The 27,542-nt window shown below is 52.2% G+C and overlaps 3 protein-coding genes across 63 annotated transcripts in view; 2 read left to right on the top strand and 1 right to left on the bottom strand.

Moving 5' to 3' along the window:
• Positions 1-148: 148 nt before the first annotated feature.
• ACP2 (acid phosphatase 2, lysosomal) lies at positions 149-7,768 on the bottom strand. Its single transcript, XM_035012802.1, has 11 exons — positions 7,625-7,768; positions 6,937-7,032; positions 6,536-6,622; positions 5,361-5,513; positions 5,153-5,251; positions 4,982-5,071; positions 4,396-4,528; positions 3,556-3,638; positions 3,324-3,430; positions 3,029-3,204; positions 149-1,050 (listed from the first exon to the last, which is right to left on the bottom strand). Exons 1-11 carry the CDS (start codon positions 7,736-7,738, stop codon positions 917-919), a joined length of 1,272 nt encoding a protein of 423 aa, XP_034868693.1. The 5' UTR covers positions 7,739-7,768; the 3' UTR covers positions 149-916.
• On the top strand, positions 7,632-21,432 carry NR1H3 (nuclear receptor subfamily 1 group H member 3). 18 transcript variants are annotated; one of them, XM_035012782.1, is made up of 11 exons: positions 9,488-13,288; positions 13,656-13,774; positions 14,543-14,623; positions 15,112-15,300; positions 15,670-15,966; positions 16,211-16,419; positions 16,526-16,705; positions 16,852-16,951; positions 19,451-19,564; positions 19,779-19,873; positions 20,068-21,432. In XM_035012782.1, the coding sequence occupies exons 3-11, from the start codon at positions 14,581-14,583 to the stop codon at positions 20,212-20,214; spliced, it is 1,374 nt and encodes a 457-aa protein (XP_034868673.1). In that variant the 5' UTR covers positions 9,488-13,288; positions 13,656-13,774; positions 14,543-14,580; the 3' UTR covers positions 20,215-21,432. The 18 variants fall into 18 exon arrangements, with proteins under 18 accessions (XP_034868681.1, XP_034868679.1, XP_034868690.1 ...); XM_035012783.1 differs by lacking the exon at positions 9,488-13,288 and adding an exon at positions 13,320-13,338; XM_035012790.1 differs by lacking the exons at positions 9,488-13,288; positions 13,656-13,774 and adding an exon at positions 7,632-7,812.
• A 196-nt stretch (positions 21,433-21,628) lies between these two features.
• MADD (MAP kinase activating death domain) overlaps positions 21,629-27,542 on the top strand; it is a 40,313-nt gene continuing 34,399 nt past the window's right edge. For 27 of the 44 annotated variants that reach the window (XM_035012739.1, XM_035012741.1, XM_035012743.1 and 24 more), the window contains exons 1-4: positions 22,127-25,134; positions 25,560-26,156; positions 26,657-26,960; positions 27,372-27,503. In XM_035012739.1, coding sequence (XP_034868630.1) covers positions 25,073-25,134; positions 25,560-26,156; positions 26,657-26,960; positions 27,372-27,503 — 1,095 coding nt within the window. In that variant the 5' untranslated portion in view covers positions 22,127-25,072. Of the gene's footprint in view, positions 21,805-22,125; positions 25,135-25,559; positions 26,157-26,656; positions 26,961-27,371; positions 27,504-27,542 lie in introns of those variants that run through there. The other 17 variants (XR_004680709.1, XM_035012755.1, XM_035012737.1 and 14 more) reach the window with 4 other exon arrangements.

Below are 27,542 nucleotides of genomic sequence, written 5' to 3' on the forward strand. Positions count from 1 at the left end.
GATCAGGCAGTGGTTTTTGGTTCGTGCTCACTACTGACTTGGCTAATAAAACCATACCCAACTGAGCTTCTGAGTGGATCTTCCAGCACTGACCTGGTCAAAGGGCTCCTCGGGGCCCCCAAAAGAAGAAAAAGCACAGAAACAGCACTAAGAGTCTAGAACATTCATTCTCTGGAAGCTGCCTTAGCCCTATTCTGGCCACAGTCACAAGCTGTCCAGCTCACACCCTGCAGTGGCCTCTGGTCCGTGGAGACCCCAGCCTAGCTGAGCAGGACAGTAGTGTCATGACTGTACCACAAACCACGCCCCCTCCCCCTCCCCCGCCCCCTCCCCGGTACAAACCCCCTCCTGACCTGCTCCATCTGCAGCATGACAGAGAGGCCTGACGCATTAGGTCTGACTCTAATGGCTTCAGGGGGACAAAGGAAAACTTGGCTGGCTGGCCTCTGGGCGGTCCGGTTCCTCAGCAGCCAGTGTCTGTACCTCCAATGTTGGGCAGTTTTTCCCACTAAAATAAGCACTGAGAGGCAAGACCGTGTCCTCTGAACTATTTGCCAAAAACCCCGGGCTGGAAGAGAGCAAGGCTTGATCAAGCACTAACTCCTTCAGTTTTTCAGGTCCTGAGTGAAACTTGAATACTTGTCTACACTTCTGGTCCTTAATAAGCACGGTGGAGGCAAATCTTGTCTGGAGGAAGCCAAAGTCCAACACAGTACTTGGTGAACAGGGAGGCACATGAATGCTGAATGACAGGTGCCATGGGCAAAGCTGAGTCCCACTTGTTCGTCTAGGTTGGGGTCATCCGAGGGAGGCCATCCCAGGGTCTCCTGTCCATGGGCTGGGGAGCAGCAACAATCAGGAGCAAGGGCCCAGCCCACCTCCCCTAGGAGGCAGAGGGAAGGGGGCTGAGTGGTTGTCAGGCATGATCTTCCCCGTCTGCAACGTGGCGGTAGCCAGGAGGCTGGGCCTGCATCCGGAAAAGGACGGTGAGGAGCAGCACTATGAGGAGGAAGAGGATGGAGCCACATACAGCCAAGGCCACAATCACCTCTGGGTGGGGGAGAGGGAGAAAAAGGGCCTATCAGTGTTCTATCTGACAAATATTTGACTATCTACCGTACACCAGGTGCTCTTACAATGGAGACATACATGGGTTAGTGACAAATGCTATAAAGAGAATCAAAGCAGGGGCGCCTGGGTAGCTCAGCCGGTAAGCGTCTGCCTTCGGCTCAGGTCATGATCCCAGGGTCCTGGGATCGAGCCCCGCATCAGGCTCCCTGCTCCGCGGGAAGCCTGCTTCTTCCTCTCCCACTCCCCCTGCTTGTGTTCCCTCTCTTGCTGTCTCTTTCTCTGTCAAAAAATAAAAAATTAAAAAACAAAAAACAAAGCAAAGCAAAGAGAAAAGGATGGAAAGGTAGGTCAGTCAGGGAAAGGATCACTGAGGAAATGACATTTTGACCAGAGACCTGAGTCACTGAGACACTTGGATCTGAGAGAACAGGGTCTTGGGGCAAGGGCGGAGAGGGTGGGTAGACAGGAAGCAAGTACAAATGGCCCTGATGTGGGAAGAAGTCTGGCATATTCTAGGATCAGCTATGAAATCAGTATCACTATAGCAGAGTAAGTGAGGAGCAAACAGATCAGAGCAGAGGATCAGACAAGAAGCACCTGGAAAGCCATGGAGAAGAATGTGGATTTTGTTCTCACTGTCATGGGAAGCCACTGGAAGATTCTGAGAAGAGTAGTGATGTGAACTGATTTTTATACATATATATATTAAAATTTTTATTTATTTGACAGAGAGGAGAGAGGTAGGCAGAGGGAGAAGCAGACTCCCTACTGAGCAGGGAGCCCGATGTGGGGCTCAATCCCAGGACCCCGGGATCATGACCTGAGCCGAAGGCGGACACTTAACCGACTGAGCCACCCAAGCACCCCAAGAGGATATATTTTAAAGGTCAAGCTGATAGGATCTGCTAGTGGACTGGATATGGGGTCTGCGAAAGATGGTATTCAAGAGGGCTCAGGGTCACACTATGCAAGTAGGTGACTAATGTGGCATTTGCTAAGATGGGCAAGCCTGAGGGAAGGGTAGATTTAGGGGTAAGAGTGTTTGGTTTCAGACATATCAACTTGGAGAGATCTCAAGTTAGCAGCTGGATATGTGAGTCTGTAGCTCAGAGAAAAGGTCATGAATCTGAGTCATAAAAGGATAGAACTTTGCATAGAGGTAGTATGTGAAGCCACGAGGTTGGCTGGGATCACCTTGGGAGTGGGCACAGATGGGGAAGGGCCAGGATAAGACCTGGGCCATCCACTGTTTAGTGGGGAGAAAAAGCCAGTAAGAAAGCTAAGTATAAGTCAGAAGAAACACCAGAGAAGCCAAGAAAGTGTCTAAAGAAGGAAAGGTCTATTATATCATGCCCTTGAGAGATGAGAGAAGCTAAGAATTGGTCAGGCTTTGACAAGAGGCGGCCACTGGTCCTTGAGGAAAGTGGCTTCACTGGAGGAGGTGACACAAGGCTGTCTAGCATGAGTGACAGAACAAGCAAAACCAGAGTCTAGGCAAAGGATTCCACTTTCACAGGGATCAGGGACAGAGCGGTGGCTGGAGGAAGATGGGGCCCTGACAGGTCTTCCTTACACTTTCAAGATGGGACTGACCCAGTAGACGGGGAACACTGAGGCCCCACAAGTCCCTGCGGAAGTGAGAAGAGAGGGACCCGGAGTGTCCGTGGAGAGCTTGGCCCTCGGTAGTGGCTCACACCAGCAAGTGAGCTGCAAGATCTGCTGGTGGGAGGATGAGCCCCTGCTCTCCTGGACAGCACCGTTTTCTCAGGGATACGAGAAGGGAGGCCATTGCCTGAGAATGAGGAGGGAGGACGTGAGCGGTGGTCTCAGGGTGGGGAAGTGAGCTGTCTGGGGAAATGAGTGAGGGGGTCAGAGGTGCAGCCGCTCTCTGGAGACCTGTGGGTAGGAACTGAAAGTTGTTCTGGGATGCTCCTCACAGAGGCAGGCAGCAGCTCACCTGTGTCCGCGGGGCCGCTCGCCAACTGGCACTCCTGCTGCCAGTCCTTGGGCACGATGGGCTCTGTGAGGTGAAGGAAGTCCTGCAGTGGGCAGCGGTGAGCACAGCCGGGCAGGGCCAGGGGCCAGGGAGCCTTGTTACTCTCATTCCGAAAGTACATCTCCACGGAGAAATTCCTGAGGGTTGACAGGAGACAAGATGGAAGCTGCTCTGCAGGCCTGTAACTGAGCCCTTGGGCTGCCCACAGCCACCACACGAGGGCCCCTCCAGAGGGCAGACCCGTGGCTACACTCACCCATTATCTTCCTGGTACAGTTCAAATATGTGGCAGGAGGCGTAGGGGGCCTGTTCCCCATTGTAGACGTCCAGTGCCATCTGCAGAGCGACCAGGGTGGTATCGTGCTATAAGAGAGGGGAGCTCCCCGTCAGCACCGCGTACCCACCCCCAGCCCCCACACCCAGGCGCTGAAGAGAGGAAATCCAGCTCCCTGCTTGACATCGGCACGTTGGGGACTACGGGAGCTTACCGCAGAGTAAACCAGCAGCTTAGGGAGCTGGGAAGAGGTAGCCATCAGGGTCAGATTCTTCCGTATCTGAGCCAGCAGGACTCCTGAAGGAGAAGAGTCCCCAGGGTCAGTGGCGCCAGCTACCCCCGTCTTCTGACCAGACCTATCTGTGGCCCTTCACCCTCTGCTAGTCCTGGGTCTGATCACCTGCACAGGGAACTCTTCTTAGGGGCATGGGAACCACGCAGGAAACTCTCCAGCACCCCTGTTCTCTAAGATCGTTCACATTTACAGAGGGAAGCAAGATAAAATGAGACATCCGTATTTCAACACAGATCTAGAGACCTGCCCATTTATAAATGAGCTGCAAGGCCCTGTCCGTAACTGAACAATTACTCCAGTCTGGAACAAATAAAAACTTCAGTTGCTTCAGAACACACAAGACGGCGGCAGCGCATGGGAGCTCTGCCACATGCGGGCTTGGGAAGGTGTGACAGCCGGCCCTCCCTTGGGTGCTCGGATCAAGAAACTGGCATCTGTATTACTCTCAGCCTTCTTGCAAAGTGGCCCCTGGTGGCTCTCTGGAGGTAGGTATTCATTTAAGGAGACAGAGGGTCTTCTGACATGGGTGACGCTTAAGAATATGAACGGTAGAAAAGAAGCACACAAACTTGACAGGGGTCATTCTACAGTGACAGAGGAGCTAAGCATTTGGAGCAATGGTGAGACCTCAGTGGCTAACGGGGGAGGTCTGGTTTTAAGGGCCAGAGAGCACCAGAGCTGGAGAAGTAAGTGTGTGAGAAGATTTTTAATGCTGCAGGGTCCTGAGGAGGGGAGTGACGCGCTGCTCTTGTCACTCACCCCCCTGAAGCCGGGCCTTCTCTGCCTGCTCGTAGATCCCGAAGAGGAAGCGGAAGCTGAAGTCCTTTAGCTGGCTCAGACGCTGCATGGTTCGGGGTGAGGCCCAGAGCGGCAGGACCAGCCCGTGTGTTTGCTGTGTATCGCAGTGGGCAGGTTAGCTCCCCAGGCCTAGGCCAGAGCCTCTCCGGGGACAGCTCTCCTCCCCAGCGGGAAGGTGCCTGTGTGTGTGTCAGGAAGGGAGAGGAGAGGAGATGTGAGGCTGAGGGACTGGAACCAGGAGACATGGCAGACAGGACACAGGAAAGGAAGCTCAGGCACGAAAAGCGTGACTCGGCAGAATAGAGTCGGATACCAGGAGAGTTCTGGGTGGAGAGGGGCAAGAACTGCTGACATGTAATAAACCATTTCCCACTCTGAGGTTCTTTTTCACCCACGAGGGAAATTCCTTTGTTTCACAAGAAGCGGCTTGCCTGGACCTCCCCAGGGGGAGTGGTATCCAGGCACTGTATGCTACTTGTCCTGCTCACCTGGGCCTGTGGAGGTGCGAGGGAAGAAAGGCCATACCGGGGACCCTAAGTGGGCTCACCTCACAGAAGAGTGTGTCATAGACATTCCAGACAGTCTCCAGTGTTACGTCTGTAAGCCCTGTCTCGTTGGCCACCATATCCAGAAATTGCTATGAAAAATGGATCAAGGGGATGAGTACTGCCCTGGGAGAAAGGACCAGTGTGCTGACCTCCACCTCAACCCCACTCACTGCATTCTGAATACTCTCATTCTGATACTCTGGTGTCTGTCGGGTCTCGTTCTGCAGCTGCTCGTAACGGGGACATGGGCCCAACGGGAACTTCAGCAGCTGCAGACCAAAGTGGGGAAACAGAGGCAGGGAAGGAGTTGGGGATCGATAGGCTCATGGCCAGAGTCACCCCTCTCACCGCCTCCAGGGAAGGGCTGGCCAGTCTTACCCTATCCTCAGCGATGGGCACCGTGTGGACGGGGATAGGTTGCCAAGAGATATTTGGGTTGAAACGCTGCATCCCGTTGGGAGGGAAGAGTCCAGCCAGGTTGGCCTCAGCACTCATGAGAGTACGGTCAAAGTCTGTGCTTCGCACGTAAACCTGCAGAGGACAATACCAGTCGCACCTGTGGGGGTGGGGTGGGCGAGTTTTGGCCCCTCGGTGGGGCCGTAGCGGAAGCACCTGTTCTTGATGGTTACCCAGCAAACTGTGGCCCTCTCCCCTTCTCTGACCTTCCTTGTCCCTCTACTCAGCAAAGGCCCAAACACTCAGCTAGGGGCTAGCTGTCACCACTCTGTGAAGAACTCCTGTGGGAATGGCTCTAGTTCAAATGCCTTCCCAGTCCCAAGGGCTTAGTCACTAAGGTTGTCAGTTCTGTCTCTCTGTCTGGTTTTCTAACAACGCCTATCTCCCTATCAACATCAGGGTCCTTGAGGGCAGAAACGGTCTCCAACCACACATACCCCTTTATGAAGTGGCTTAGAGATCAGGGAGAGGAAAGAAGGAACAGAGATAATTGCTTGTGCAAAGGGAGGAGGAAGCAGTGGGGCAGGGAACAATAACATCGAGAGACTCTTGAGATGCCTGTGGCCCACAGTGGTAACCAGAGGAACAGCGATCCCCATCCTTGGGTAGAGGGCCTCAAGGAGCTGCAACACTTGCCAATCTTCCCTGACACGCCTTCTCTACATGTGATCCCTGCTCTTTATCTCTTGGCCCTGGGCGGTTTATCATCTGTCACCCTCACTACATTCTAAGCTCCACAAAAGACCGAGATCATATCTGTGTGGTGCACCATTACATGCCAAGTGCTAGCACAGTGCTTTGCCCTTAGTAGGTACTCAATAAGCGTCTTGGATGGAAAATCCAGGTTATTTCAAAGAATCAGAAAAGACTTTGCCAGGCCCTTAAGTCTGAGCTTGGATGCTTGATCTGTTTTGCCCTTTCAAGTCAAGGAGGGGCAACTTGGTCTCTAGAACTGTTCTACACAGCTCTTGGATGTCTTGTCCTGTAGGTGTAACCAAAAATGCGTGGAAGGAGGCCAGAGTGCCCCAGGCTCCCTGAGGGCAGAGGGTGAGAACAGCAGGTTCCATTTCCCTTGTCTCTTGAGCTCCCAGCCTTACCTCTTGCCGGTGGTACGAGGTGTTGAGAAAGCCGTGGTAGCGCTGCCGCAGAGCCTGGCCCAGCTCCCAGTGCTGCTGCATCCCCTCCTGTGGGCAAACCCAAGAGTTAACAGGGAAGGGACAGCTCGCAAGTCCCACAGGGCTTAGGCACTGTTGCTTTCCAAATTTACCCTGGCTGGAAGTAGGAGTGGGTTAATCTGATCACAGAAGTCATTTATTAAGTGGCCCATTGTGTATGGCACCTGTCCTGGGCACAGAGGAAAGTAAGGTTAAGAAATCTGGTCAAAGTCAGCACCTACAAGGGAAATGACAGTTTGGTGGGGCCCCCAAGTTCTGTAGCCTGCTCTCGAGGCCACTCATTCTACAGCACCCCCCGGAGTGGGGGCTGGCTTCCCACCCACCTTGGTTAGCTGACCAAACCCCTGAGGCCACTCGTCTTCCTGATAGGGGTCCTTGGGATACGTCTTCACTGGCGAACGGTCTCCATGTCGGTACAGCTGAGGAAAGAAAATGGTTTGCCTACAGGTGAGAAGATTCCTCGATGGGGACACAGAGCCCACCTCTGCCCCCTGTAGGGGAGGGAAGCCCTACTCCTGTGAAGCCTTAACTCTGCCCACTGCAAAAGACCCCCAACTCAGAAGTCAGTAACTTTGAACAGGTTCCAGAGATTCTAATTTGGCCAACCAATGCCCCTGGAGACCATAGGCGAAGCCAAAGACACAGGTGGGAAAGAGAAAGAGAAAGGAAAGCAATGCAGGTGATGGGGGAAATAGAGGGAAAATCACCAAAGGCTTAAGGGTGAAGGGTGCGTCTCTTGACCGTTCTGTAACAGCCCTGTCCCAGGACAGACTCACCCGACCTATGCCCTGATATGGAAGTACTTACACCCTGCCTGCTCCCCGAAAGGAACTCGGGCTCCCCACCAATTCCGAACCGGACCCCCACCCTCCAGGCCGGTCGTCTCCTCCTAAACCGGCTTCAGCTCCGTGAAAGACCCCGACCCCAGCACAAGCCCCGCCCCTCCCTCCAACAGCGGGCCTGTGCCCTTCCAGCTCTGGCGAGCCCTTGGGCCACCGCGTCTCTCATTACCAACGTAACGAAGCGCAGACTCCGGGCCTGGGTGGGGGGCATCACCATCAGGTTCACGCCAAGAAGGAGATGGAGAAGAGCCGCCCCGCTCCACGCAAGCTGTCTGCCCGCCATCACCGTTAGAGACTCTGCTGCAAAAAGGCTGGAACCCGCTGCGTGGCACCTCCAGCTGCCGCCCGGACGCACCGGTAAGGACACACGCCGGAAGTGCCTTCGCCGCCATCTTGCTAAAGGAAGGGCCGATGGTGGGAGAAGGAGGAATTTGGGAGGGAATGCGTGTAGGAGGCTCGTGATGCGGCCGGGCGGAGGAGCGTGGGAGTGTAGCGCAACCTCGCGCGGCAGAAGATGCTGAAGACCTCGTCATGGTAAAGAGAACCCCGAGCTCGGGTTGGCCTCTGCCGCGGAGATCCAGTAACAAGGTGGCGCCTGCTGTGGGCCGGACATTGGATGGGAGAGCGAGCGCCCCCTCGGGCCGGGGTGCGGCCGGGCCTGAGCTCAGAGCCAGAGCCGCTGCCGAATTGAGGCGAGGGTTGGGAAGTGTAGGGCGCCCTACTGCCTTCTGGTGGAATTTGAGCCTTGACTCTGGCTCTGTTCCCCGGCGGAGGCCCCGTTTGGTGTAGGGCACAGCGTGTCAACAGTTCTTTGGACTCCCCGAGCTCTTGAGGTTAGTCCCAGTGTAGCCTACAGCTCGAGCCTTTGAGCAAAGCTCCAGGAGACCTCTCACTTTCCCTTCCAGTCCTTTCCCTGCCCTCCCATCCTTCCACTTCCGAGTTTTGGATGTCTTGCCAGGTGTCACGCTTCCTCCGAAACGAGTGGGTTGCACCGTATGTTCAGACTTTGCGAAACCAAAGCAGTGAATCCACCGGGGAGGAATTTCAGACCAGTGGGGAGATCTATAGGGATAAGGGGAAGGAATATATCATAAAGTGGGAGTAAGTGGAGTTTCCACAGAATCAGAGGCCCTCTAGGCATTGGCCGTAAGGATCCAGGTGCAGCCAATTTAGCTTCATGACTTTGTGGCTGAGCTTGGTGTGACTCAGAGCTCCAGGATCACAGGCCCTTGGGATGCTTTGATTCAGATCTGCCCACTGGAAGTAAAATCACTTCAGATGGTTGGAGAAATAAAACCTGATGAGAACTATATGGGATCCAATTAGAACTCTTCGGATCCAATTATTTATATATACCTTATTATATATACCTTACGGAGTTGTAATGGAGGAGTGAATAGAAATTGAGAGCTGAAGGATGGGTAGTCAAATAGCTCTTAATCTTCTTACTTACTCGCAAGGGCCTTTATGAATCAGATGGAAATTTACTCCCCTGTCTTCCGGAAAAATGTCCACACACACAAATGGAATTTTGCACATAATCTCAAGAGGTTCATGAAGAACGTCAGTAGTTTTCATAAGTCAGCATCTCTGAATCCCCAATCTAACCTAGTCCCCTTACCTTAAAGGGTAAGGAAACAAAGCCAGAGAGGAACTTGTCCAGGGTCACAGAGTTTAAGAGAAGAGATTAAAACTCAAATTTTCTGATTCCCAATTAGTCTTTGTAATGTGCCACTTCTTGCAGGCTACTCAAACTGCATTGCTAACCCATATTGGGTGGCCCCCAAATACTTTCAATAGAGATTCTGACAAAGGAAACCTTTTCACATTGGTGGGGTTGAATGGGGCACAGCTAACAGGCAAAATTCTGCATAGTAGTGGGAGTTCTTGAGTGTTTCTTTTTTTTTTTTTTTTTAAAGATTTTATTTATTTATTTGAGACAGAGAGAATGAGAGACAGAGAGCATGAGAGGGAGGAGGGTCAGAGGGAGAAGCAGACTCCCTGCCGAGCAGGGAGCCCGACATGGGACTCGATCCCGGGACTCCAGGATCATGACCTGAGCCGAAGGCAGTCGCTTAACCAACTGAGCCACCCAGGCGCCCCTTGAGTGTTTCTTTTAGTATATCCCTTACTCTTCTTGCACTGTAGCCAGACCTTTGTGATTTCAGAATGTAAATCTTGGGCTCACTAAATTTTGGCGAGTAGAACAAATTCATCTTTTGCTTTTCTTCCCACTTGCTAAAGTATGTCTGTACCCTTTGTGCCTGCAAGTATCCTATGTAGGAGGGATTGATGGAGCAGATATGATTTCATTTCTGTAGGGAAACACAAATCCAGGAAGAGTGAAGATTATACCACAAGTACATGGTAGAACCAAGAGCTAAGCCCTGGTGTCTTGACCCCCAGCTTCTACATATTTTTTACCAGATGATTCCGTGGTCTGCATACCTTGGTTCCTAACTACAGATGCAAAAAACTAGGCATGTAAATAGATAGATAGGTAGATACAGGGGCCTACCCCAGACCAAATAAATCAGAATCTCTGAAAACGAGGCCAGGTTTGGAAACCACTCTTCCACCCTGTGTTGTCAGAAGCAAACCTAAATCCAGGTGAGTTAACCACTTTTTCCATCTGCGGAGGCAGTTTTGTGTAATGGAGTGAGGTATTTTTTTGTTTGTTTGATTTTGAGTTTGAGCTTTTGAGTCAGTTATACCTGTATTCAAATTTGATATTTGCCCACTTGCTAGTAACTATCTCCTAGGGTTATATATGAGGATAAATAAAATAACACATGCAAAGATAAATATGTGTAGTAATAAAAGTTACTTTTCTCCTTTTTGCCTGGTCTATCATCTCTGAACTCATAGGCCTGGGAAGCAGAAATTCCTGGGTTCTTCTCTATCTTGTGATTGGAGGTTGGGCAGAAGTTGTTTGAGTGCCCTGCAAGATGACCCCCACACTCTGCGTTTTTCCAGAATGGTGAAGGAGGGAGCAAGAACCAGTTTCCCCAGTGTGTCCCTCCAGACCGTACCTTGTGGCCTGCTTCATGGGATTTCAAGTACTTTCAAGGGAATTATCAAGTTGTACATGTGACTGGGAACTGGTGAATGCTCCTCTGTTTTTGCTTCAAGATTCCCCTTGCTTCAAGTAAAAGCCTCTGGAGGTTTAGGGGTCACAAATGTGACCTGGAAGATCCCCAAAGGTTCTAGGATCCCCTAGGAGCCAAAGAAACCTAGGAAAGGCCCTATGGCACTGGGAGGCTTTGCACCTAACACTTGTGGGCTGGTGGGACCATTCTGTGGGGGTGGGTCTGGCAAAGTGAGACATGTGACCCCAGCTGCTGATCATCTGACTACTTACTCTGGTTTGGGAGAGAAGTCCCAGTGGTTGGCCTGCAGAAACTCTGTGGAGATAGTGCCAGCAGGTTTTGGTCTTCTTCCGTTTTCCTCTCCTTTCCCTTTTCATGGTGGGGGAGGCTCCTGAACCCCTGTAACCTGAAGGGGTAGCTCCGGCAGTAAAGCACAGTCAGTGCTTCCTCCTTCTCTACCTGAGATAAAGTGAACTGACTCCCTGGCTTGGAGGGGACGGTGCCCTGACCTGTTTGCTGAGCAACTGGTGCTAGCCTGGGTCAAGGGGGCTCCAGATGGGGCTCGTGTGTGCTCGCGGGTCCTGGGCTACAGGGAGACTAGGGTGTCAGGAGGGAGAGCTGAGGATCAGGAGTAGATGAGAGAGGTGTTTTCCAGCTCCCAGAAGATAGGTCATCAAGCCCCAGACCACGTTACAGCCCATGTTCCTTGTAACCAGGTGTTGCGGTGACATCTCTGGCTATACTTCTGGGGGTGGGGAAAGGTGGAGGAGGAACTGGATGGATGGTGTAGATGCTGGGACAGGATGGTTGCAATTTCCCAGGGCTTGGAGTCCCTGGTGTCTACTTTCCAGAACAGCTGGGGCCTTGTGAAAATCAGGAAAGGAACACATGCAAGAGGAATGGAGAGCCTTGTGCTCGTGACTCAGAGATGCTCAGACAAGGGTGGTGGCCTTATGAGGCGATGATCTTGTGATAAGAGGGAACAAGAGCTAAAACTGGAGGCAGAACTTTGAGATGGGGGGGGTGTCAGAGGGGCTTTTCTGAAATGTGAAAGTGAATACATGGGCAGATTTTGCAACACCACGCAGCCTGCTGCCTTCTCAAGTCTCTGCTCTCCAACCCCGCCTGTTCCCCCGCCCCACCCTGTGCTTCCTCCCATCTCTCACCAAGCTCCTTCTCTGTTTCTGCTTTCCCTGTCCTTCTCCCATCCTGTTCCTCCACACCCTCTGTCCACTCTTTCCCTTTTCCCTCTCTTCCCTGGTGCCCTGTTCATCTGGTTCAATCCCTCTGGCTGCCTGCCCTGGCCCTCTGTCCTTCTGTCCTTTAATGTGGGGCCCATGGGAACTGGAGTTCACAGCAAAACAGGAAGAGCCTGGGAGCAGGAAACTGGGAGCAGGGCAGGGGGTGAACAACCAGCAGTAACCTCAGTTCCTCGCCTCCCACATCTGGACTGAAGCATCCCCAGGGTGCTCTGTCTCTCCCACTGCAGCCCACCAGCCCTAGCTTCTCCCATCTTAGTGCTTCACTGGTCTCCCTGACCTGAGAGGCAACCAGACGAGTATTCCTGGACTCGGACACAGGAGAAAGAGCGAGCACAGGGACTAGAGTGAGGACATCTGGATGCTGATCCCAGCTTGGTCACTAACTGTGTGTGGTCTTGGAAAGGGCCCTCCCATGAGCTCAGTGCTCTCTGTGAAATGGTGCTCCTCTTATTTACCCTCCCTCCTTGTTGGGGCTGCTTTAAGGACCAAAAGAGATAGTGAGGGGTTTGTATATGGAAACAAGCACTGGAAGGTTAACAGTGTACAGATTCGAGGTGATGGGAAGACCTATAGATGAAAGAATTGAGAGAGGAATGATAACTGCTACCATTTCTTCAACACTTACTATGTGCCACACATTGAGCTATGTAATATGTGGTTTCCTTCTCATGACAACCTTATGTGGCAAAAACCATTATTAATATCATCCCTATTTTAAAGGTAGGGAAACAGGTTCAGAGACATTATGTAACTCATTTAACCAAGATCATAGTTACTAAGAGGCAGAGGCAAAGCCAGGCCCAGAACTCAGGTGCTAAATCAACATGATGAGATTAAATGAACTAGAGTTAACAGGTGTAGAGGAGGATCATACTATTTTTCTTGTTCACCTATTCATTTAACAAACAGGAACATAGTACCTACTCTGTTGCCTGCTCTGTGATAGGCCCTGTTCCGTGGGCTACAGGAGAGATAAAATCAATAAAACATGGTATCTCCCTTCAGGGATGGATCTCATGTTCCAGGGAACAGGGCAGGACAGCTATGGCTATAAGTTGTGGTAGATGCTGGATAGAACCTACCATCACTTCAGATGGAACGGTTCCCAGATGTGAGAACCTGCATACCTTCCCAGGTCCATCCTGGGCTGGCACCTGGGTCACCTGCCATCTCCGCCCCCACCCCCATCCCAGGCCTGCCATTGCTCACATCTCAGTGGCCCCTGCAGGGTACCGCCACTCAGAGACTCCCTGGAAGGATAAGCACCTGCCTCTCCATCCCTGGAGTTATACTAGTTTGGCTGAGGCCTGGGGCTAGTGGGGGGAGCTTTTTGGCCCCTTCCCAGAGGCAGGGTAGGAGGAGGGAGGCTGGGAAAGCAGGCTGGGGCTCAGTGTCGCAATTCCGGGCAGTGCTGGGACCTTTGCTCTACGAGGTGTCTATGGACCGGAGGGAACACCGACTGTGGAGGCTGCCGGGATTGGGGTAGGGGTGCTGGGGAGGCAGTCCTGTAAGAGCAGCTAAGAGCCACCGGGGTGAGGAGAGGAAGGGGAGAGACGTGGAACTGGGCTGGTTTACAGGGAAATGCGACTATCATGGTTGGGGGCCAGGCGAGGGGGGGGCGGGGGGCGGTAGGGATGAGGCTGGGCTGAGGGGGCGGGTGGGCGGGCTGGGGAGGAGTCAACATGGTGGGGAAGCTGCCCCGTGGGTGTGGGGGGTGGCGGCCAGGGCTCTGGTCAGTTGTCTCCGCTCTGCCGAGCAGGAAGGAGAAGTGGCCCGACCCCTTGGCAGTCGCTCCCCGCAGCCTTTCCCCACATTACTTCCCTGGGGCTCCGGTCCCTTACTTGCTCAGCTCCGGCTCGGCTCCGCCAGCGTGAGGCCTCCAGACAGGGGATTGCACCGTCCTCCCCTCCCAGCAAGGGGGCTCCAGAGACTGCCCCAGCCAGGCAGTCTGGTGGCCTGGGGGATTCGGTGGGTCTGCTCCTCAGCACTGGCCTGGGGCTCTGTGTGTGAGTCTGGGATGGGGGGGGTACCCTGTAGATCTTAGAAAGGGATCTCTGGGGAGAAGTGAAGGATGATGGTGATGGCAGCCCAGGTAGCAACAGGATTCTGTTTAGGTCCCAGAATAATTCCTGAGGGGTTCTGGGGGGAGGGGGTCCTGGCTGTGAAATGGAGCGACTCCTGGAGGCAGGAGGTTTGTTCTGGGACCCTGGAAAGTGACAGCAGTGAAGTTATCTAACAAACAGTCTTACTGGGTGAGTGAGCCTCGATCCCCTGCCCTAGTCCTAGCCAACTTTGGCTGTCCCCAGTGCTGGAGGCGAGGAGAAGGGGCTCTGACAGAAGCTGGGCATATGTGCCCAAACACTCTGTGATGGCCTGGAGGGATCCCCTGGGGGAGAAAAGGTGGCAAGGTGGCCATCTTAGCCAACAGCTAAGACTTTGGTCTCAGAGAGACCAGAGTTGGAATCTTGGCTCTATCATTGCCTGTGTGGCTATAGGCAATTCACTTAATCTCTTTGAACCTCAGTTTCCTCATCTATAAAATGGGCTTAAGAATAGTCATGATATCATAGGCATATCAAGAGGAAGGCATATAAAGCCTTAGCACAGGCTGATATATACATATACAGCAAGTAAATGTTAGCGGGCGTATTAGTACTCGTACGATCAGAAGGAGAAGGTTGCTGAGGCCAGAAAGGAGCCCAGTTCTGAAGACTGTAACATGGGTCATTCCCGCAGGACAGCCTCCTTGGTAATGTCCAGGGCTCCAGGAAGAGATGTCCTTGTGGCTGGAGGCCCCTGTGCCTGATGCTTCTCCCGGTAAGCTTCTTCACTCCAGCCCTCTCCTCTGCGCTCAGGTCCCAGCTCCTCTCTTCCCTCAGGAATCAGCCTCCTTCACTACTTGCCTTCTGCCATGCCCTGGAGAGCAGTCCAGAGTCGTTTTCAGTATTGCCTGCCTCCTTCTGCCCAGACTACCTCCACGCTGGGTCTGGTGCTGGTCCTTCTCAATGTGGGCTTGCTGCTGGGGAGAGTTGGCTTGTCTAGTGCTTACCAGCACTGGCTTTGAAGAGTTCTGTCTGACCTCTGAAGTGGATACACGTCAGCCCCTCAAGGGGACAAAGGTTAACATCCTCATCTAAGGTATTGAGGTGCAGGGGACTGCAAGTGACTAGCCCTAGAGCCCACACAAACTCCAGGGTCCTGCTGCCCTCTAGGGGTAGAGATAAATTTGCAGTTTCCCAGAAGGACGCTGAGGCAGTGGACGGGAGGGGCCTGAGACCCCCCTGTACCTCTCTTTCGGGGCTCAGACTCTGCAGTGGAGCTGTGGGAGCCAAATGCACAAGATGCCGGCAGCCAGGCGCTGGGAGGCAACACTGGCGTCCTCAGGGAGGAAGCCAGCACTCCCCAATCTGCTGGGGGCTCTCTGGGGGCAGGGCTGGAGGCAGCAGAGCCTGCAGTCCTGCTCCCTGGGGTGGATACCCTTCCAGAGTCTACAGGTGAGGAGCTGTTGGATTTGGAGGAGGTAGGGGCCCCCTGGATCTGGGAGGGGTACCTTAGGGCTGTTTACCTTATAAGATCATGGTTAAATCCAAAGGCTTTGGATTCTACTAGATCTGAGTGATCTGAATGTGAAATGTCTCTGCCTTGGGCCTTTCTGAGCCTCAGTTTCCTTATCTGTAAAATGGAAATAATAACGGGACCTATCTGTTACGGTTGTGAGGATCAATGCATATAAAGGGCTCAGGCAGTACCTAGGATGGAATAGCACTTGGCACATGAGAGCTACTTTCTCATAACAGACTAGACAGCATACAGTGAAGGGGATGAAGGTCACTGAGTACTCAGGGCATGCTTCCTCCTTGGAGGAGAACATGAAGGCTCTCCCCTGTATCCAGAGCTGCGTCCACAAAAGCGGAAAAAGGGGCCAGCCCCCAAAATGCTGGGGAACGAGCTGTGCAGTGTGTGTGGGGACAAGGCCTCCGGTTTCCACTACAACGTGCTGAGCTGTGAGGGCTGCAAGGGCTTCTTCCGCCGCAGCGTCATCAAAGGGGCACGCTATGTCTGTCACAGCGGGGGCCACTGCCCCATGGACACCTACATGCGCCGCAAATGTCAGGAGTGTCGTCTTCGGAAGTGCCGCCAGGCCGGCATGCGGGAGGAGTGTGAGTGTCTGGGGACAGGAGTTGGGGGGAGAGGCTGGGGGGAAAGGGGCACCGGGGTGTGAGAGCAGACAGGCAGCTGAGCCTACGGGGTCTTCCTACACGGTCCCCAAGTATGGGTTAAAATTTCTTCCTTGACTTTACCCGATGCTCTCTGCTTTTCTAGAGCCTCAAACTACCCCTCTGCCCCACCCTTGCTTCTTGTCTCCCTCGCTTCTCCCCTCTGCACGTCCAACCCTGTCCTTAGGTGTCTTGTCCGAAGAGCAGATCCGCCTGAAGAAACTAAAGCGGCAAGAGGAGGAACAGGCTCAGGCCACGTCCATGACCCCAAGGGGGTCCTCACCTCCCCAAGTCCTGCCCCAGCTCAGCCCCGAGCAGTGGGGCATGATCGAGAAGCTGGTGGCCGCCCAGCAACAGTGCAACCAACGCTCTTTCTCTGACCGGCTTCGGGTCACGGTAACTGAGGGAACTGGGGCGAGGGGGCTGCGCCCAGAGCGCCCAGCGACTTCTGGATAGCTGACTCAGTGTTGGTTGTTTTTTCCGCCCTTGCCCTGCTGCGTAGCCTTGGCCCATGGCACCCGATCCCCAGAGCCGGGAGGCCCGTCAGCAGCGCTTTGCCCACTTCACCGAACTAGCCATCGTCTCTGTGCAGGAGATTGTTGATTTTGCCAAACAGCTGCCTGGCTTCCTGCAGCTCAGCCGGGAGGACCAGATCGCCCTGCTGAAAACCTCTGCGATTGAGGTGGCTGGCAAGGCCGAGGGTGAAGGGAGCACCAGGGTGGGACTGTCTCCGGCAGGGGCTTCCAGGCAGCCAGGTGGGGAGCCAAGGTGCCCCATGCCAAGACCAGCCTTCTGAGTCCCTGTTTGAGGTCTGCTCCTTATGTGCAGGTGATGCTTCTGGAGACATCTCGGAGGTACAACCCTGGGAGTGAGAGTATCACCTTCCTCAAGGATTTCAGTTATAACCGGGAAGACTTTGCCAAAGCAGGTAAGAACTGAGATCAAAAAAGGATCAGGTTGGATGGAAAGACACTTTTTGTCATCAGGCTCATAGGGACTACAGAGACACAGGCCCAGGGTTTGGGTGGCTGTATGGGGAAGGCTCCACTTGTTTTTCCAAGATAGAAAGTTGGGGTGGTGATAGGCCTCTCTCGCTGTTCCAAAGAGACCCCTGTCCTCTGTTGCATTTGGCCAGTGGTTTTCAGTGCTTCGGGGAACCTGAGGGGCTCCATAGAAGTGTCACCTTAGAGGAGGAACAGAGAGGCACAGGACTGTCTTTCATCCTCTCTTTAGCCAAACAAGAAACTCCATTTAATATTGTGCTTCTGCGTAATGTTTTGCTTGAAGAAATGATTTCGCAGCTAGAAAAAAAAAAAAGCTTGAAAACCGTTGCACGGAGCCTTTTAGTATTTACTGATGAACTTGACTGTGCTCTTTAAGGATTGTGTGGACTGATTTTGCCCCCTACTCTTTTTCAGTTGCTTTTTCTGAAAAGCTAAAAACATGCTGAAACATGGCAATTTTAGGGCAGTTTTAGGATAAGAGTAAACACTCCCATCCCCATGCTGTACCTGAGTGTTTTCTCCAAGAATTAGTTCACAATGCTGCTCTTTGCTACTTGCTTGCGGGCTAAGCAGTGTTGGTTTCCTCATATTCAATTGTTGGTAATGTTTGTGTTATGGGAGTGGGGGTGGGAGAGAATGGAAGGCTGAGAGGGTTTTGGAGAGACTAGAACTTCGGCTCAACAGGAGACCGAGTAGTTGAACACCTGAGGGAGTAGGTCTGTGAAATAGGGCTGAGGCTATGACTCCATTCTCGGGGTTGGTAGGTCCTGGTTTCCAGGGCAGAGCTCATAATCTTCTCTGGTTTCTGGTGACACAGAGCAGCTCATATGCCTCTTGTTCCAACACAGGCCCCTCCAGTGAACTTTCTAGGAAGGCCTCCCTTAAACTCTAGGGCATGGCCGAGCTCTGTGGGCATCTCCTGCCTTCTGTAGGGCCCCGTGTGCTGCTGGAGTGTGTAGGCACCTAATGGGGCAATTTGATGACTTTCTCCAGCTTTCAAAGCCCAGCCCTGCTCCCTTTATCTGCCTGGTCCCCAAATGCTTATTATCCCCGTCCTTCCAAAGCATGGCCGCCGCCTCCTTCCGAACACCCTCCTTTCTGAACCCTTTGCCATTCTCATGTCTACGGTGTTGCTTCAGCACTTGTGGACTTGTGCCATCTGAATCAGCACCTATTTATCGATTTCATTGACGTAAGCAGTTTTGATGCCATCATGTTTGCCTTTCTTTTTGTCAGTGAGGTCTTGGGGAGGAGGGGCAGGGCCTCTCTTTTGTCCGGTCTCTGTCCATCTCTGCATCCGCTACCGTGTGCTGCATGCGGCGGACAACTCAGGATGTGGATCCATAGCAGCGGAGGCGCGTGTTCAGCAAGCATGAGCGGCCCTGGGAGGGCGCACGGCCCAACTCCAGAACCTCCCCATCCTCTCTGTACAAAGGGGCCGTTCAGCACATTTTGAGGCTCAACACTCCACCAAGAAAGGCTTTATAAAATGGCACTTATCCATTAAATGTCTCAACTGTCTCAACAACACACTTGATAAACATCAGGGTGAAAGTACAGGAAGTGACTAATCAGGAAGCCTCGAATGGAAAAGTTAGCAGATGGCTGCTAAAAGAAATCTGAGAAAGCCTAGGGGACAGGGTGGGGTGGGTAGCCTTTGTAATGGGAGAAGTGTTCTTTAGATGTCATGACTGTAGGTCATGGTTTGTTGAACTTTACCCTCCTCGGCAAGAAGACTGGTTCTATGTTTTACATTTACTCATTCATTTATTCATTCATTTACTAATTTAACAAACACTTATATAGTAGTTTACCATTCTAAGAACCCATTATGAGGTAGGTACTATTATTATCTCCATTTTACAGATGGAAAAACCAAGGCCCAGAGAGCTTAAATAACTTACCCAAGGTCACACAGCCTAATAAATGGTCGAGCCAGGACTCAAACCCAGGCAGTGTGATGTCACAGTCCATGCCCTCAACCACGTTGCTATGTTCCTGCTGGGACGTGAAACATGAAATGTATCTCTGGTATTCAAATAAGTAAGGCCAATTGCCAGTGAAAAAGTTTTCTTTGTAAACAAAAACAAGCATTGCCTCTATTTCTAGTCATGTGGGGCCCTGGAGAATTCCAGGAATAGCAGGTATTATCATTGAATCCAGCACCTCCTGTGGGCCAAGCACAGCACTACATGCTTTGCCTGCTTTGTGATTTCACCATCACCACAGTCTTTTAAGTTCAGATAGGACTCCCAGCTCACAGAGGAGGCTTAGAAAAGTTAAGAAACTTGCCTAATGTTGCCCAGCAGAGCCCTGAAGACTTCTTAGCGAGTTCCTAACAGTCCTAAGTTGAGGAGTTGGAGGAGAGAAGGAAGTTCCTGCTGCCCGTGCTACATGTCCCAGCCTCCCTTCTTCCTCCCCAGGGCTGCAGGTGGAGTTCATCAACCCCATCTTCGAGTTCTCCAGAGCCATGAATGAGCTGCAACTCAATGATGCCGAGTTTGCTTTGCTCATTGCCATCAGCATCTTCTCTGCAGGTGCGAGGAGGTGCAGGCGGGAAAGGGGGCAAGAGATTTGCACCAAAGGGGGCTGCAGGCCCCATAGGGCAGGAATTGTGCGAGTGGAAGCCCTTGCTGTGCTACTTTGGGGAGGGGCTGGGTGGGGCATGTCCATATATTTGGGGTTATGATTTGGGGTATGGAACTAAGACCTTGGCCAGACCTGCTCCTCAGCTCTGTTGGTGACCTATAGACCGGCCCAACGTGCAGGACCAGCTCCAGGTAGAGAGGCTGCAACACACATATGTGGAGGCCCTGCATGCCTACGTCTCCATCCACCACCCTCATGTGAGTCTCCCCCTGCGTTTCCCCCCTTTTCCTCCTCCCCACAGACTCATCCCCTGACACCTACTTTCCCTTCAAGAATCCTTCCCTGACTACATCTTGCACAGACAATTCACTACCTTTCCCACAATTCCCCTACCCTTGCCCTCTTCCCTGGGGAGAGACAGAAACTGTACTTGTCTCTCTCCTTCCCCCAGGACCGACTGATGTTCCCACGAATGCTCATGAAACTGGTGAGCCTCCGGACACTGAGCAGTGTCCATTCAGAGCAAGTGTTTGCACTGCGCCTGCAGGACAAAAAGCTTCCCCCGCTGCTCTCTGAGATCTGGGATGTGCACGAATGACGGCTCTTCCACCCACCCCCCATCCCCCATATCTTCTGTTTTCTGGGCTGGAAGGCTGAGGCGCCTGGCTGCTTTCTAGAGGTGAAGCAGACTGAGAAGGGCAAACATTCCTGGGAGCCGGGCAAAGGAGATCCTCATGTGGCATTAAAGGAGAGTCAAAGGGTTGGGAGTTTGTGGCTGCTGGGCAGTGGAGGGTCCTGCTAAAACTGTGCTCCATTTGAAGACTGTACTGCCCCAACCACATGGCTGGGCCTGGGGGCCACTTTGCACAAGGTTCTCCAGCGCCCTGCCGGTCCTGCCTCCACCACTTCCTGTTTTCCCCACAGGGCCCCCAGAGAAATTCTCCACTGTCACTCTGCGGCTTGGCCATAAATGCCTCGGGGCTGCCTCACTGATAGGTCTGGCGCTGTTTGTACAGAAAGACCAAAAGGAAGATAGAATGAGAGAAACCATTTCTCTTAGGGGTGGGGGCACGGCCACGGAGGAGGAAACCGTCCTTTAGGATCTGCCTCCAGACGCAGAAGAGGGAGACAAGTCACAAGTGACAGCCTTGGCAGTGAGAGGGGACCTCCTTTTACTAGTCCTATGAGGGTAAATGAAATGCTGAGGCTTAGATACCCCTTTCCCGTTTAATGATCCAGGTGGGATCCGGTTGTCTTTCTGAAGGGGAGTGTGGGTGAATTTTCAGAACCTAACACCTCAGTCGTGCATCTGTCTTCGTGCGCGCCCCCATAATGCCTCGGGTTTGTGTTGGTACCTAAAAAAAAAAAAAAAAAGGCACAACAGTCCGTGCTCTAGAGCCCCAGGCCCTGTGGGACGGGAAGACAAGTGCCCTGAGGCCAGGGGGAGGCTGCCCCGTCGTGGGTTGGGCCTGTCAGAAGGGCTGGACTCCATTTCCCAGAGGACACCGCGGCGCCGTTCACGCCCCCTTCACTCTGCGCGCTCCCGTGTAGGTGAGACTGCGGCCGGGCCTTCCGGCCTCGGTCCCCCCCGCCGTCCCTGAATTGGTAGGCTCCACCTCCGGGAGAGCCGGCTTTGCAGCCCCGGCTGCTGGGCACTTCCAAGCCGCTAGCGGGGGGAGGGAGGGTGAGGTGTGGGGGCCGCTCAGAAAGTCTCAGGAGCAGTTTTATCTTGAGAAGTCGCTTCCAGATCATTACACATCTCGTCGAAATGGGCTCTATTACCATGTCAAATTAAAATTTCTTTGTGCAACCTAAACAAAAGGTATTCCTTTGGGTCCTCCCCGTGGCACGCTTGGCGCTGGGCTGGCCCAGCGCGCCCCATCGCCTTCCCACTCCCACACGGATAGGTGTGTGCGTAGCCGCCTTTCTCCCGAGGTTGGCTCCACCCTTCAGCGCTCGGCTTGGTGCAGCCCTGTACCACCCCTCCCCACCGTGGTGCGTGGTACAGCCCCCGGCCCCCTCATCCTCCCCCTCCCTCACCGGCTCCGAGTGGTACGCGCCCCCCGGTGCAGACACGGAACTGGCGCGCGCTCGCAGCGGCGCTGGCGCCGGCGAGCTTCCGACGCTCAGCTGCTGGGGTCCGTCTGGCTGGGCCTGGCCGGTTCCCCAAGGCTCGGGAGGTAGGAAGGTCAGGCCACTGGGGGTCCTGGAAGGGTTTGGGACGGGGCTCCCCGGGGGGAACGGGCTTTGAGAGGAAACGGGGGCTCTAGGGGGAAGCCGCCTCTGAAGAGGCCCTAAAGAGTGTGGGGAGGGGGCACGGGGTCTGGAGGGGAAGCGGGGCGGTCCGTAGGGAAGGGGAAGGGGCTAGAAGTGAGGGCGCTCGGAGCCGCCGAAGAGGTGCGGGCTGCCGGACTGGGCTCAGCTCACGGCGGCTAGGCTCGGTTCCTGCCGGGCTGGCGGGTGGCGCTGGTTCGGGGCGTGGGCGGGGGAGAACTGTCCAGCAGGTGAGGGGGCGGGCAGAGCTGTCTTGCTGGGGACCGAGCCGGGATAAGCACCTGGCGCGCGCGGGTGCGCGCGCGCGCCTGAGTGTGCACCTTGTATTTGATCACGGTTTGGAGATCATGTTTGGTTTTTTTTGAAAAAGAAAAAAATTGTTTTTGGTGTTTCAAAACAGGCTTTTTGGAGAGTCGAGATACCATTTCATCTTTCCTGCAACTGCTTCCCTCCCCATCCTCGTGCATCTCTAAATTGTTCCTCTTCCTGTCCTCCCCTCTTCTCCAACCCTGCCAATTGCTTGCCTCATTGCTCTCGTTCTCCCCGACGCTGACCGGTCTGTGCTGATGCGCTTGCAAGGTCACTGCCTGGATAGGAGGGGAGAGAGTCTTCTGTTGTGCTCACGTCAGCAAATATGTCATCTAGCTCTCTGGTTCCTGTGGTTTTACTATGACATTCTGCCCCCAAACGAAGGACTAATCCAAAGCGTTGCTAAACGTGGCCATTTGTAGGCTGAAAAGACATAGAGAACTTAAGGGTCTGTGGATTCTAAATCTGCGTCTGGATGGAGTGGATGAGGAAGCAGACAGGTATGCGTTTTGAGCTTGATGGCTTTGGAATATAGGAGCTGAGAACCAGGGACTCCCGATTAGTAAACATGGTTGAAGCAAAAGGCAGAGTCTGAGTCTGGGTTGATATGAAGACAGGATGTGAGTTATAGGTGATGTTAGTCTTTCTGGGGAGGGGAGAGAATGTGGAGAAAAGCCTATCTCTACAATCTGAATAACCGGAGGTGGTGGCTGTTGATGAGGTATGAAGTGTGGCTAAAAATCTATCCTATCATTAGTTCTGGAACAGTCACAGGATCTCAGGGTCCTTGTGGTTCTGGAGGGAGATGAACATGGTAGAGCATGGTAATGACTTGAGTTTTAGCAAATGATTCTCAGTGGCAGGGCTGAGATCCCATCAAGGCTAGAGGTCTGATGCCCTAATAATATATTAATAGAAGATACTTCAGGTGTGATTGTTGAGATTTTGGCAGGAAAGGGCTCTTGGTTTTCAGTATAAACATAGATTTCAAGTCTTAGCCTTGAGCTCTGGCCCTGTAAATTCTGTTTTAAGATACATTGGCTCTCACCCTAAGCATTTTCCGTATAATTAAAGAAGTATGCTTTTTTACCCATGTCCCTTTTCATTTCTCTATTTCCCTCCCCTTCTTACTCTGCTTGGGAGGACCGGAGATCAACTTTATAACAGTGCCCCACCTTCTGCAGTTTGCTCATGATTCCATGGCACTGGAGAGAACCAAAGGCCTTTTGGGGTGGTAGTAGTACCTAGAAATGAGTATATGGCATGCATGGAAACTTGGTTTTGGTTGCATGGAAAGAAGATATCTCTCTCAAAATCCAGAACTAGAACAGAGTATAAACTAAAAATAGATGGGGGAGAAGATAACCTAATAATTAGCCGGTGCTGCCAGTGGAAGAGGTGTCTCTAGATTCAAGGAGAATGAATTGTTATGGCCCTGGCCGACTCTGGAGTAGCAGCTGCTGGCACTGTGCGGTCACCAAGCAGGGGAGGGGCTGTGGCTATGCTATAAATAGTCCTGGGCGCCACAGTCGCTATGGAGACAATACCAAATCCTATTACCTGCAGGTCCTCTATTGGGAGCAAGAGAAGGGAGGGAGCAGTATTTTGAGGATTCGAGAGTATTGCAAAGCAGTCTATGTATTATTAAGGAGAGAAGAAGAAAGATAGAACTTCTCATTATCTAAATCAAATAGAACCTTAAGCACACAGGGATTATGCATGTCTGGGTGTGGGAGTGCACGCCGCAGCAGAGAAGGGAGTGACGTGTGTGTATGTAGTGTAATGGGAATATCTGTGTGTATAGCGAAGGAGGTCTTAGTGTGACCATGTGTGGAGTACAGAGGTAGAATCCTCTACGCACTGAAGATAGCCTTGTAGTGGAGTGAAACATTTTACTTAGAGAAGAGTATGAAGACCCAACAGGACTTAAATTATAATTAAGACCACGTAAGCTTTTCCTACTTTTTGGACTATGGTTTAGAAATTCCTCTGAGCGCCTCTCCCTGTCCTTGCAGAAATTCTGTTATTTCTGCATCTAATTCTTAATTTGTGTAAGAGGTACAAGAAGGACAAAGTCTCATCTGTGTGTATTGTATCACTGATTCCAGTCCTAGAACAGAGGAGAAAGACTATGATTCAGCACCAAGGGCAGAGCTAGTGGCGGTAGCCAGTGGGCCCCTTTCTTGCTTGAAGAGGGAAGAAAAAAATGGTTTAGACGAAGCAATTGGGGCATAGATATTCTTCATCTGAGAGTGCACAGGGTAGAGTAGCCCGCCGTTATTGTCTGAGTGCATGAAGTATACAGTTTTTATGGTAGTTTCACATGAAGCTGAATGCAGAATGTTGAAACAGAAAATAATTAGGTTTTCATCTAGGGGTAGGAGTACAGATTAGTGCTGATTAGAGTCTGGTTTGATCCTGATCCACCCTGAAGCTGTCCTTAAAGTGACTTAGTTTTTGTTATTATAATGTCTGAGTCCAGGTGAGACTAACTGGGTCTGTTTTTTCAGAAACAGAGCACCCAGAGTGAGGCTGGAAATGGGCTGCTTTGTAGGGATGGGGGAGGTGAGCCATTATGTATCCTACTTCTTGATATTTGGCTCTGTGATTTCATAAGCCTAGACCAAGCTCTGGGCTAGGAAAAGTGTCATGTTCTCCCATCGTCAGGACTACGACAGAAGCCCAGCCGACCTCTGACCCTGGCTGGAATAAAGCTGAGGGGGATGAGTCCCTTGGGCACAGCAGTGGATTTTATCAGTACTTTTTTCCTATTGGACTTGAATTTTCAGATAACATCAGAATTTCTCCTGGGAACACTGACTCCTTGTGTGGTGCCTTGAAGTTTCTCTGAAATGAACTGATGAATTGGAACCATGGTGCAAAAGAAGAAGCTCTGTCCTCGGTTACTTGATTATCTGGTGATCGTAGGGGCCAGGTAACCAAGAAGAGCCTGGTTTTTGTCTTGTCATTTGCGATAACCACGACGTGTGTCATTATCCCCTTGCCAACAGCCACATCGTTCTGCATATCTCACTCTTCCCCTGTTATTACCTACATACTACCCCCTGTTAGTAATTCTTTAGCTAATACACCCTTAAAAGTGCTAATCATCTTAAGGTCTTAGTAATAATTCTATTGCTGCAATTTTCCTTGCATTTCAAGACAGGTATCTTCATGACAGTACAGATCTCATTCAGCCTGCCAGCTAAGTGCTGCAAGCCGCACCCATGTTTTCCAAGGTCATGCAGTTAGGTTACTTTATCCAAAATGGCATTTTGAGCTTTATTTCTGGACCGCGGTTGACATCTGAGACGGCATCCTATCCCTTCAGGTTGCTGAACTTGTCTTTATGTTCCTCAGGCACCCAAGCAGTGATAGTGTGGCCCAGACTCCTGAATTACTGCGGCGATACCCACTGGAGGACCATGCCGAGTTCCCCCTGCCCCCAGACGTAGTGTTCTTCTGCCAGCCCGAGGGCTGTCTGAGTGTGCGGCAGCGGCGCATGAGCTTGCGGGATGACACGTCTTTTGTCTTCACCCTCACTGACAAGGACACTGGAGTCACCCGTTATGGCATCTGTGTTAACTTCTACCGCTCCTTCCAGAAGCGTATGCCTAAGGAAAAGGGGGAAGGTGGGGCAGGGTCCCGTGGGAAGGAAGGACCCCGTGCCACCTGTGCCTCAGAAGAGGTTGGCACTGAGACCTCAGAGAGTGGCTCATCCCTGCAGCCACCCAATGCTGACGCCGCCCCCGATGTCAGTCAGTCTCCTCGGGGCAAATCCCGGGCTAAGGCAGGGGGCCGTTCCCGCAATAGTACTCTGACATCCCTGTGTGTGCTCAGCCACTATCCCTTCTTCTCCACCTTCCGAGAATGTCTGTACACCCTCAAACGTCTGGTGGACTGCTGCAGTGAGCGGCTGCTGGGCAAGAAACTGGGCATCCCTCGAGGCATACAAAGGTACGGTTTGCCGCTGACACTCAGGAGAGAGGGAAGCAGTTAGAGATGAGATGTAACTGGTCTGTGAGGGGCGGGAAGTTTCCTCTGAAGCCTGAGGGCCTTCGTATATCTAGAAGGAAGTGTTGTCTTAGATCCTGTTGTACATTTAAGAATAAACTTTTGTAAAAAAAAAAATCATTAAAAAAATAGCCTGAGGCCCTTCATCCACCTATTTAAGCATATATTAGTCCTTCCTAAGGGAAAGACTGCTGCAGAGTTAGACTTTCTAACGTAATAATATTTGGAGTTTGCTGTTTCATGGCAGGCAGGAATCTAAGTCCTGCTATGTACACGTTTTTACGTTTGTTCTCACTCTTGTATATACCCTCTGGTCCCAGCTGAGCCCAAAGAGTGGGCTTCTCCAGTTGTTATCATTTTTACCATATGGTTACTGTATTGTATTGCAGTGGGGTATGAGCTCTTGGTGCTTATGTGTCTGTTTCCCGCTCTCTGCTCCTCAGGGACACTATGTGGCGCATCTTTACCGGATCGTTGCTAGTGGAGGAGAAGTCAAGTGCCCTTCTGCATGACCTTCGAGAAATTGAGGCCTGGATCTATCGATTGCTGCGCTCCCCAGTGCCCGTCTCTGGGCAGAAGCGAGTAGACATTGAGGTCCTACCCCAGGAGCTCCAACAAGCTCTGACCTTTGCTCTTCCAGACCCTTCTCGATTCACCCTAGTGGATTTCCCACTGCACCTTCCCTTGGAACTTCTGGGTGTGGATGCCTGTCTTCAGGTGCTAACCTGCATCCTGTTAGAGCACAAGGTGAGAGAGCCAGCTTTCTAGACCTTTAAGGACAGGGCCTACATCTTTTTCATCTTTTTGTCCCTAGGAGGTAACATGATGCCAGGTATACAGCAGGTACTCTGTAGGTGTGGGTTGAATTGAGGTACTCTCAGTAGCATGTATTCAGAGGGTTTGCTGCTCAGTTGAGTTATCTTTAACTAGACTGACCTAATTCTCTGAAAATATCAGTAGCTCTATTCCAGTGGGTGGTCCTGGAATTGGGAGAACAAGAACCAGGAAGGTAAGGCATGGGGCAGAGATCACTGTGGAAGCTATGCTCGCGGAGCCCTAGGGCGTGGTGAAATGGAAATGAAGTTGCAGCGCTGGAAACTGTTTTCTCATCCACCTTATTTATGCTGTTGAATGACCCTGTGGTACGGCTTGCGGCAGGTGGTGCTACAGTCCCGAGACTACAATGCCCTCTCCATGTCTGTGATGGCATTTGTGGCGATGATCTACCCACTGGAGTATATGTTTCCTGTAATCCCACTGCTGCCCACCTGCATGGCATCAGCAGAACAGGTGAGTTTCAGGTGCTTTCTGGCTTTGTCACCTCTGTCT

This window comes from Mirounga leonina, unplaced genomic scaffold (genome assembly GCF_011800145.1).
Source record: "Mirounga leonina isolate KUSES-001 unplaced genomic scaffold, KU_Mleo_1.0 Mir_166, whole genome shotgun sequence".
In the NCBI taxonomy this organism is placed as follows: domain Eukaryota; kingdom Metazoa; phylum Chordata; class Mammalia; order Carnivora; family Phocidae; genus Mirounga; species Mirounga leonina.